At 35.7% G+C, this 11,310-nt stretch overlaps 1 protein-coding gene across 1 annotated transcript; it reads right to left on the bottom strand.

The window, feature by feature from the left end:
- Positions 1–1,064: 1,064 nt before the first annotated feature.
- LOC149006258 (uncharacterized) lies at positions 1,065–7,896 on the bottom strand. The gene is made up of 7 exons (XM_089166500.1): positions 6,930–7,896; positions 3,370–3,532; positions 2,663–2,863; positions 2,337–2,582; positions 2,055–2,202; positions 1,667–1,901; positions 1,065–1,586 (listed from the first exon to the last, which is right to left on the bottom strand). The coding sequence occupies exons 1-7, from the start codon at positions 7,258–7,260 to the stop codon at positions 1,225–1,227; spliced, it is 1,686 nt and encodes a 561-aa protein (XP_089022626.1). The 5' UTR covers positions 7,261–7,896; the 3' UTR covers positions 1,065–1,224.
- Between the last annotated feature and the right edge of the window lie 3,414 nt (positions 7,897–11,310).

Here is an 11,310-nt window from a genome sequence, read left to right on the forward strand (position 1 = left end):
CAGTAACATATTCTATTTAGTGTTTTAAAAATATTTTCAGAACGGATTTATCAAACGCCCATTTTCAAGTAAAGAACGGTCTTTTAGCACAGAAACATTAAAAAACGATTTTGCATAAGAACTAGTTTCTCAGAATGGAAACGTTACCAAACACATACTAAATGTTCCCATTCTGAGCAATTCTTATACAAAATTATTTTTTAATATTTTTGTGCTAAAAAACTGTGCTTTGCTTAGAAATAGGCATTTGATAAATTCGCTATAAAAATATTTTCACAACACTATTAGAATAAGTTAGTATTTGATAAACTCATTCTAAAGTTCAATTTGAATCAATTTTATCACTTTTGGTTTCTATTATTTAGTAAAACCATCTTGTTTACATTCTACAATTATGACTGGTTCATTCTTAAAGAACAGAAGAACAAACCATTTTAACAAACACTTCTAACCCATTCTTCTGTTCCCAAAGAACAGAAAAATGCCAAAAACATTTTTTAAGAATGTTACTAAACGCATCCTAAGTTGTTGTCCTACCATTGCACTCCAGTGGGCTGGGCTCCAGAACACATTCTCATCAAAGGCCCAAATTCTCAAAAAGATGAAGAAGGTATGTATTATATTGTAAGGCTGTTTGCAGTTTAACCTGGTTCAACTAGTCAACATTGATTTGACCAAAACACTAGTCAACATGGATCTTATAATTTCATGAAACTATCAATCTGTCTCCACAAGTGAATTGCTATGGGATTTCCTTCCTTGGATCTTATAATTTCATGGAACCATTTATCTGTCACCACAAGTGTATTCATGCTATCTACAGTACTTCAATCTTCCAATCACAGGATCACATGCTTTGACAAGCCATATGTTTTCTTCCAAAACACTAGAAGAACCTAATTAATGCTCAAATTTACTTTCCTCCCTAATCACCTCATGACTTAAACAGGCAAAAACTTGAGTGACAGTACTACACCAAAAAGAGAACTGCCTCAATGTCTGTCCAAACCATAAGTGAGTAACAGAAAAAAAAAGGGGGGGGAAAAAAGAAGGGGGGGGGGGAGTGTTTTGGTTCATTAGTGGTGTGGTTTTGGAAGGTTCAAGATTCTGGGGGCTCAAAACCACAGGTCAAACAAGCAGAGAAATATCTCACCAGAACGTAGACAAAGAATATGAGATTCTCACTATTATGGCCACAAAGCGGTACAACAACATGGTAAAGAATCAAGAACAATTTGAACCATAACAAGAGTGGAACACAGGGGAAGTCTTCACAATCTCTTTCCTTGATTTACACGAAGCCTGAAGATGACTTACATTGACTTTGCCAAAATCCAGGAGTTGGATTCCATAAGCCTCCATCTTTCGAACGTCTCGTGTAATGGGAGACTGCCAAGTTCCATCCCACCAGCCAGGTGGAAGCAGCGGAGTGAAAGCACATTGGTCAGATTGCTTATGGCAACTCAGTGCACCTGCAAATCTGTTCCAGACATGTCCCCAGCCAACTTGGTTCCTCAAGCCTTCTGTTAACAAATTACTCTGGAAGCTGCTAAGGAACGAAAAACTTGAGACAGTAGAATTCTCACCTGAAAAAAGAAATCCAGGAAAACCGATTGATAAAAGTTCAGGTGTAATTGAGTCAGATAGGAAAAGGGGGGAAACTTACCAAGTTGATGTGCTGCTGCCAATGCCGCAATAAGCTGGGCATATGTGGTTCCAACACGCCTATGGGCCCCTGAAATGACTGCATGTTTTGCACGTGACGCAAGGAAAAAGTCCACAAATGCAACCCACCTTGGGGCAGGGCCCCAATCCTTAACTCTAAAATCCAACTGATGCCCTTGACTTCTTGACAATTTAGAAACATTTCCCTTGAATAACTCGTAATCAAAATGGAGAACCTGAAAGAAAAATGCAAAACGCAATGACTAACATAAACAGGCACCGTATCATATGATATCTTAGGACTCAGCTGTTGAGCCCAACTAAGGAATTTTATCATGTCCAGCCAGTACACACAAGGTAGCATAAAAACATCAAATCACATCAACTACCTCAGCAAATTTCAGGTATGGTTTCATGTCTTTGATAAGAGAAGGTGAATCAGAAACCAAGACCACTCGAGGTCTTGCCACCTGTGACGGATAACTGTCAAGGGCCTGTTTTATGCATTTTAATGCAGCTTGTAGCGCTCTTGCAGACCTAGAATGGAAAAATAAAAAAGGTTGCTGTCATCACTTACATCACTGGATAAAGCATTCACAATTCTACCCCACATCTAGCATTTATAACCAGTTCATTCTTGTCCAATGAAACTTAATTTGAAGTTGCACTACCTGTTCATGAGCATTCGCATATGCAATACTATATCCGGATCCCCACCACCATTGAGAACCCACTTCACAGCTTCATCGACATTTTTTGAAGGACGTATAATAAATTTGATTAGCTCCCCAAACACATTTGGCTTAGAGTGAAGAAATTCAGGCTGCCCAAAAATTTCAGAAGCCGCAATCCTCATCTCAGGGTGTATATTTTTCAAGAAAAACTGAATAGGCACTGCATTAGTTGTACCTTGGAACCTGTGTCACAGAGTATTAATAACAATCTGAAGCAACCTGACTTAAAAAACTGCACCTGACATCCATTATATTTTCATTACCAGATGATGGGTTGTTTCCATTTTCTCCAATTGCTACATAGAACATTGGTTTCAGCAGGCTTCTCAAAATCATCAGTTCTCATATTCAAACGCCTCCCATACTTGCCCAGGCAATCATTCTGTCTCCATAGATGCTTCACTTCTTTCAAAGTGAAAGCAGTGTTGGTATATGAAATATAATCACCAAATGGAAATAGACCCCTGCAAATCCATGCCAATATTCACAAAAACTGGATAGCGTTCCAGAAACATCCCTCAACTAATAACAACCTATGACCACAATCTAGCTACGTAACTACTTCATTAGATAAAATGATGAAGACTGAACAAAATACAGAAATCTCCTAAATAAGTTTGCTGTGATTTGATATATTAAGGAATTGCTAGTGAAAAAAAAATCCAAGTTCCACATAGCAATCTGAAAATCAAAAGAATATCTTCACCAAGGTCAATGTTTTAAACAAAAACACATATTTTAGGAGGCAGCAAAATGCCTCAAAGATTTATATTTGTCTGCTTAGTTCCACGTAGCAATCTGAAAATCAAAAGAATATCTTCACCAAGGTCAATGTTTTAAACAAAAACACATGTTATAGGAGGCAGCAAAATGCCTCAAAGATTTATAGTTGTCTTCTTTATTGTTCATATTCAAATTCAAAACCATTCGCAAATATAAAACACATAGGCTTGAGGGAGAACCAATATGCCTGGTTTGCCCGATGATCAGGGACCGGTTTAACATAATACTCAGTGCTGCACCAGTTAATATCTTGTACATTTCATTGCCAAAACCTGCTTCCGATGCTTTTCCTAGAACAAAACCTTGTCTGCAGAACTGCTCTGGAGGTAGTCCTCGAATTCTAGAAGCTCCTGACAAGTCAATTTAAAATGTAAACAGCTGACTCAACTAGGTTGGTCAGGGCTAATGGCTTTTCCATTGGAAAGTATGATATTCTCCATAACTATTCACAGAAATATATTGTTCATAACTATTCACAGAAATGTTCGGTTTGACTTTAATTAACAGTAGAAGAGTACCAGGGTTTTATTCAAACATAAAAAAGATAATTCACAATAAAATGTGATTTTAGAGGTAGAAAAATATTTTAGAAAAGGTATTATTCAAGCATCTGCTTAAAGGTGACAAACTGAATAACAGGGAGTCTCAAACAGAAGAAATAATGTAAGGATTTTGAGCTGAAGCTACAAATTGAACAAGTCAAACAATGATTTCACCAAGATCCCCATTCTCAAGTAAAGAAACGTAGTAATTGAGACCAAAAGGATTCAAAATAATCTAGGTCGCAAAATATGAAAGAGAAACAGACAAAGGAAGGACAGAAAGAGAAGACGAGTGCATAACCAAAGCTGTACATCAACAAGGCAGCAGAGAATTCTCTTTTTGGCAGTTCAATACTTCAATTCTCTATCTGAATGGATGATTTATGGTCACAATTTAGTTACCTTGTCTTAAGAAGAACAACGTAAAAAAATGTCTAGAATTTGCCTTTGCCTGCTAAGGAAATCATTGAGAACATTATGCAGGCTTGTTTAAAGTGTAGTAGGGTATTTAATTCCACTTTGTACATGAGAATGGGTGGATCTTCCTCTTTATCCCCCATTTTGTGGCATATCGAAACTGTTCTCCCCCCCACCCCACCCCAGCCCACAAAAAAAAAAACTTTGAAGCTTAATATTGATAGTAGTTATTTTGGTAATACATACTGAGAACAATTGGAAGGGTTTTCATGGAATAAGCTACTGAAATTGCTTTTCACCTTCAGGTCCCATAGTAATCAAAAAATTGCTACCGTGAGTTAAGGACCCTAACATTTTATTTGAAGCCTCCACCACTTCAAGGTTATTGCAATGGGCATTAATCGGAAAGTTTCCTTCGGCAGAAGTCAAAGTCCTAAAGGTCTAAGCTTCACGGAGCTAGAAAAGACTATGGTAATATATTCCACCCCATAGAAAGGCACTTTGCTACAACCAAGAGCTGTGACTTGTGAGACCATTCAATCAATGTAGGAGCATGCAGCAATTGAATGACAATGTATTTGCTTAGATAATAAAGTTATCTGTACCGACAGTACAAGGCATCCACATTTAGCAGGGTCCAAGAAGGTTCAAATGACCACAGCCTTACCCTTGTTTCTAGAGAGGTTGTTCTCAGACATTGAACTCATGACCAAGTGTTCAGAAAGTGAGCACATGAACAAACGTGCCACACACAACCTTCATATAATAAAGTCATCCACTTTTATTTAATTATTAGCTATCGTTATTTCTTGATGGGCCAAATAGTGGCTTTTTAATCAAGGATCTTTCAGTTAAGTCATGGCATGTCCAAGATAAGTCGCTGGATCTTTTAAACAATTGAGATAAGGTATAAGTTTGGTCCCACCGGTGGACAGTCAACCACTCTCTTCTTCTCTACCTTAAGTTTCCTATGTTATAAAACATAAGCATATGAAATTTGTCATTGCTGGTGCTCAGAAACTGATCGTGGGATTACAAAAGAGATCAATTGCTGAAACTTTTCTGTTTGAATGAGGTTTTGAGTTAACCAAGTCCCGTGTATTCTCTAATATGTAGTATAAACCATGGATATATAGTGGCTGTTCTTCGAGTCTGAGAGCAGGCACATTATGAAAGAAAAACCAAAGGTTAGACTCGCCCCAACCAACCTACCCAAGGCCTGCAAAAGGAGGACTAGCACCAGATTCTGGCTTATATACTTTATCCCAGTCAGTGGTTCTGAAGATACACTGTAAACAGGTTGAATTATTGTCCCATTCCATAGTTTTATAATCTGAACTTGGTACTTGGTTCCGTTGCTCTATTGACATCAAACTGAGCTATATGGAGGGAAAATATCCAAATAGCTGACCTTACTATTGTGTATAAGACTGATTTTTCACTGTTCTGTTGCATTCTCTTTCTTTATCCTTCAGTCTTGTCTTCACTGGGATCCAATTAGTTAACCCCATTTCATTGGGATAAAACTTTATTGCTGTTGTACGGGCATCTCATCTGTACTTTCGATCAGACTTCTATGCATTACATATCATCTAGCAGTACCAAAATAACGTAAGACAGACAACAGTGGAGACTGCTAATGGTAGATGACAATACATAATGCAGAAGAATTCTCTAAGACAGAAAACAAAAATTTCCAGTATTTTTCTTGTTTTTTGCAAAAAGCGGAGTTTCGTCACGTTATTCTGCAAATCATTATTTTCAAACTATCTTCTTTGATGAATTACTTCTTGCACAGCTCTTCTACCCTAGGTACCCAAATTGACTTTTAGTGAGCAATTTTTATTGAACAGTAAGTGCTTTCGGTCGCTGGCAGCTTGGGGTTAATATCCAAAAATGTATCCTGATCTGACCAACTAAACTTGCTGGGAAACTGCATGGTGAATATAAGCTTCACACTGACCATAGGATACAATACAGCCCATGAGGCATTTTCTTTCGAATCTGATTATATTTGCTTGTTTTTCTAATTTTCTCCTTCCTCGGCAGTATATATTCTCCCTTGGCAACGTAAACTCTAAAGTATTTCTTCTCTCTTTTCCATCTATTCAAGATCAAGGTAGCTTTTTGGTAAGCTTGTTAACATCCCCCAATCCTTCAGCAACTAGGATTCAAATGTTAGTCATTTAGGATTGGAGGATGTTAATTGAAAGATTGATATTAGTTTCTGGAAGTACTAAATACCCCCTCTTCATGTGGGGAGGGAATAAAGAGAACTCCAAAACATCAAAATAAATAAGATCTATGTTACTCAAGTTAGAATCAGATACTTGAGCTGTGTTAGAGAGTGATTATACATTGTATGGTAACAGCTCTCACTTAGTGTATATCTTTATCTATAAACATCAAATCTAATCTCACATTGAGATTAGATCATACATTCTTCAAATTCCACTATCTTACGAGCTTAAGCTACAAAAGGATTTCCCACTTGAGTTGATGTACGTAAGCACAAAATCAAAGTGTATAAAAGTCTAATTTACAACAGCGATCCCAAATAGACTACAGAAATGCCATCTCGTAAAAGCTAATTGCAACAGAGGTTCATTCTGTAAACTAGATGTCAAAACCATCAAGAAATGCTATAAGTTTTCTTTACAGAAATAAGGTTATCAAGGATAAGTTGATTAAGATTACTAGGACTGCGGACATAAATAATAGAAATCGTCAGTATGTGCATAAGGGAAAACAGGAAGAGTTGAACCATTACCAAAGAAATCAATCATACCTTGCAATGCAAAGTGATTCCGAATTATCCTTCTAATCCTGAGACTTGCCTCCACAACCCCTTGGGCGGAATCCTCGCCCATCTTTTCGACCGTGGCGCACCTTGAAGATCCACTATCGCTTGGATCTGTTGAATTCATTTCCGGTGTTGCAATCGGAAATTGTTCAAGCTCGTCTTCATCTTCGACGCCGCTAGCTTGGGAAGCAATTGCTGTCGAAGGATCGAGAGACTTGAAAGCAAGTATTAAGAGGCCAACACCAGTGAAGATGGCGCATGTAAGAAGAAATGTCATGGCAGAAACACGCCTTCTTCGCGATATCATATGCCTCATCTCTTGCAACGAATGATCTTACTGAAGATAACTGGATATAGCAGAAGGTCGAATGGATATGTACAGAGAACAACGAAGGTCGGAAGAATCCAGATTCAAGAACAGGTTTTAGTTGGATTCAGCCAATCGCTTACACTCTCAGGTACGTACTCCAAAGCAACAGATGATCAAATGTGCTCCTTCGCAGCTCTGCTACTTGTTCGCTTCCAGGCTTCGATGAGCAGTGAAAAATCTTTTGTTAAGGTTGAACGGAAGCATTAATGTGAGAAAGATTCGCCCAACCTAGCATGGATGGGTTAAAGTGCTTGATTTCAGTTCCATTAGTTTTAAAGCTCGCTCTTAACATACAGGTAAAGTACTTAAGTACCTAAGATTTAGATTTAATATCAGAGCCGAAGTAAACAACAACCAAAAAAGGGACTCCATTTTGTGAATTTGTGCTTTCTGATCGAAGAACCTAGCTGTGCCACGTCAATCACGCGGTTTCCGGATCAAACCGCCTTGTTTTTGCTGAAATTTTTACCTAGATTCACTCAGATTTTTCTTTTATTTCTACACGAATTAAAGACAAAACAAGTACATTCAAAGTTCATGTTCTGTTTTTTCTAGTTCTACTACTGCAAACCTAGTTGTTCGTAATTTTCACCCCATCCTATAAATCTACCTAAATTGAACCATAAAAGATTCCACATCTTAAGCGTGATGTTGGATTTATACAAGTAGAACACAATTATTGGCACTTGATAAAGCTTGTTTCTCAATTTAAAAATAATATCAACTGAAGTAGCCTTTCAAGAGTCCGGATCAGCGACCCCGACGAGGAGCACAAACCGACGCTTCCTAACCACAAAAATTAGTGAGACCCACAGTGAAAAACACTTTTTTGAACAAATAAAAATAAAAAAACTTTCTCACCAGTGGGACCCACTGATTTTTGTGGTCAGGAAGCCATGGGGGAGCACTCTCGACGGGGAGAAGATCCGGATTCGCCTTTCAACTGAGTTCACAATCTCCCATAGTAAACACATATCATGTGAGTAATCTTTTTTTAATTGAGATGGTCATAGTTTCCCTCCCTTTATATCCTTCTTCCATACCAATAATTGTTTTATTGTCTCAAAGTCTTTCATCTCAAATTCAGTGTTTGACTATTCCTTCAACTTTATGATCTCATCCATATATTTAACGGCAATCAATATATCATCAACATATAATAACAAATATATGAATGAACCATCAAAAGTCTGAAGAAGATAGAACTCCCATCGCAAAGACAATGTATAGGGTTTCACTAGAGAATGAGAATATGAACTTTGTTCACCACTTAGAAGACGAATAATCCAACGATCCCTATTGTTATAATTGAAAAAACAACAAATGGAAAGATTCTATTGTAATACGGGAAGATTTTAGCAAGATTTTTATGCTCAATATGTCAAATTTTATGAGTACGCCTCTATAGAACTGTTCCACTTATAAACTCAGCATGCCCAACTTTTGATAAATGCAAGTATGGTGCATCGAAAATGCTTATCAAAATAAATATTTGTCATTAATTTAAATTTACATTGAAAAAATCAACGGGAATAAAATTAATTTCATCAAACTCATATTTCTTACATATTAAAATGGATAAAACTTAAAAAAAAAAAAAAATCATTTAGATATGTGATCAGATAAAACAGAGAAGCTTACCAATTAAAAAAAAATTCCATTTCACAGTGATATTGAGATCACTGCCAGAAAAAGGTAAAAAATATAGTTATTTATATTTTTATTTTGCTCTCAATAACTATCACCATTCAGACACTTTAGGGTAACCCATGTGATATCTTCATTAAAAGACTATATTTAGGGCAGGATAACCTAAAATGGCAATGATAGAGGAAGGATTATATCCAACCGGTCTACCCTCGGATCTATTTTGTGGTTCAACCACAATTGGGTCCGTCGGGATCAGTCAAGAGGACGAATTGGATAGTTACGTGAGATAGAAGGAACCTTTCGGACATGGGGATAAACATGATTCCAAATAATTCGGAATACATGATTAAGTCATAACTGGAAACTACCACTAATGCAAAGTGAGGAATTGTGCCAAGGAAGGTAACTACCCACATATCCGAAAAATAGGTAAGATCGAACGGTCATCAGAATGAGGCATAAATGCATTCAACGATCGGGAATCAAATGTAAAATCTACATAAACGAATAACTTATGCACAATAAATATATCTGAATCGTTTTCCACCAATACTATACTCAATTTTGACTCTGCAACTCGTCAAGGCTTTGTGACTAGTTCCATTATTGACTTAGCCTTCGGAGGTGGCCTCTCGACCTTACGGTCGACCCACATTTAACACTGTTTTGCGAGTAATTTTTCAAATATCTAAAGGCTGAGTATATTTTGAACGCATCAGGTCAATATGCACATTATTATATCTTAGATTTTAACACAAACCAACAACAACGAGTACAAACCAAAAAATGCAACTAATGTAATATTCTTGTTATTTTTTCAAACGAGAGCTTTCATTATGGCCTATTTGGTTACTTGAGTTTGGAAATTTAAAAAATATAAAGATTTCAAATCTATGGAATCATTGTTGATAAAATTAACTGTTTGGTTAGCTTAAATATTTGGAATGAAATCTATAAATCTCGCAAGGATATTTCTCAATTTTGGGGATCCATATTTTAGGGATGCTTGAAAACGAAGAATACGAGGAAATGAAGGAAGAGAGGATGAAGTACTCTTATCAAAATGGTATGTTTTACTGTCTTGTCATCGTATTAATATTAACTCACTGCATAAACAACCATTGAAAATGGTTTTAAACCAAAAATAAAAACTAAGTCTCAACCTATTTTAATTTGTTGTATTTTTTGGGTCTCTTTTAGATAAACTATGGCTTCATAAATGATACCAAGCACAAGCAAAAATGTTAAAAATAAAAATAAAAATAATAATACAAGAGACTTCTTAATGACAACAACAAAAATACAATGAAAATGAAGTTATGTGTTCTAAATACATCCATATAGATTACTTTAGGGCCTGGTTGGGTTTTGGGGGGTATAGATTTTAAAAATTAAGAGCCAAACCCGGGGGGGGGAAAAAAAGCGGGGGGGGTGTGGGTTTTGGGGGGAAATTTATTATAAAATTAGATAGTCCCTTAATTATTTAGATATTTTAATATTATACACTCTATTCTCAAAAAAGAAGAAGTCATAATATAAAGATTATAAATATAAATATGAATTTTAAACTATGATTTTTTCTTTCTCAATGTAGAATATATTCATCATGATGTAAGCAGGTTTGATCCTTAAAAATAAAAAAGAATATTATTACATGCCAAGAAGTTGTTCAACAACAAATGGCTAGCATCTTATAATTCACGGTTAAGAGTTTGAATTTCCTAATATCGAATAAAGACGCTTATTGTCTCACCTCTCTCTTTCTCTCTCTCTCTATATATTTTCTAAGGATGTCAAGATGAATGACAAAAAAACCTTCGAACGATAATTTGTAAATTTCTTTCATTTTGATAAAAAATATTAGTTGTTTAAGTATTGCAAAAAAATAATATATATATATTTTTGGAATTTGGATAATTTATTTTCAATGACCTTTTGACTTATCTAGTTTTTTTTGGTAATCACAAGTGTTGTATGCAAAAAAATTATATATATATATTTTTGGAATTTGGATAATTTTTTTCAATGACCTTTTGACTTATCTATTTTTTTTGTAATCATCTAAAGTCAATGTCTTTAATTTTAAGGAGTCTTCATGGCCTAAATGACATAAAAATTATGCCCTCATATTTTTGGCTGTAAGATTTATACACTCATTTTACCAAAAAAAAAAAAGATTTATACACTCATGTCGAGAGGAGCAGGTGTAGCAAGAGCTTCAAAGAATAAGATAATACAAAATACCAACATATATGTCAATAATCAATAATTATTATTTTTTATTAAATTTCCCAATTAATGCTAAATTTAATATCTATTTAATTTCAAAGGCAATATGGTGTTTTC

This window comes from Hakea prostrata, chromosome 8 (assembly GCF_041222555.1).
Source record: "Hakea prostrata isolate BN-2017 chromosome 8, UWA_Hpros_2, whole genome shotgun sequence".
NCBI classification, from domain to species: domain Eukaryota; kingdom Viridiplantae; phylum Streptophyta; class Magnoliopsida; order Proteales; family Proteaceae; genus Hakea; species Hakea prostrata.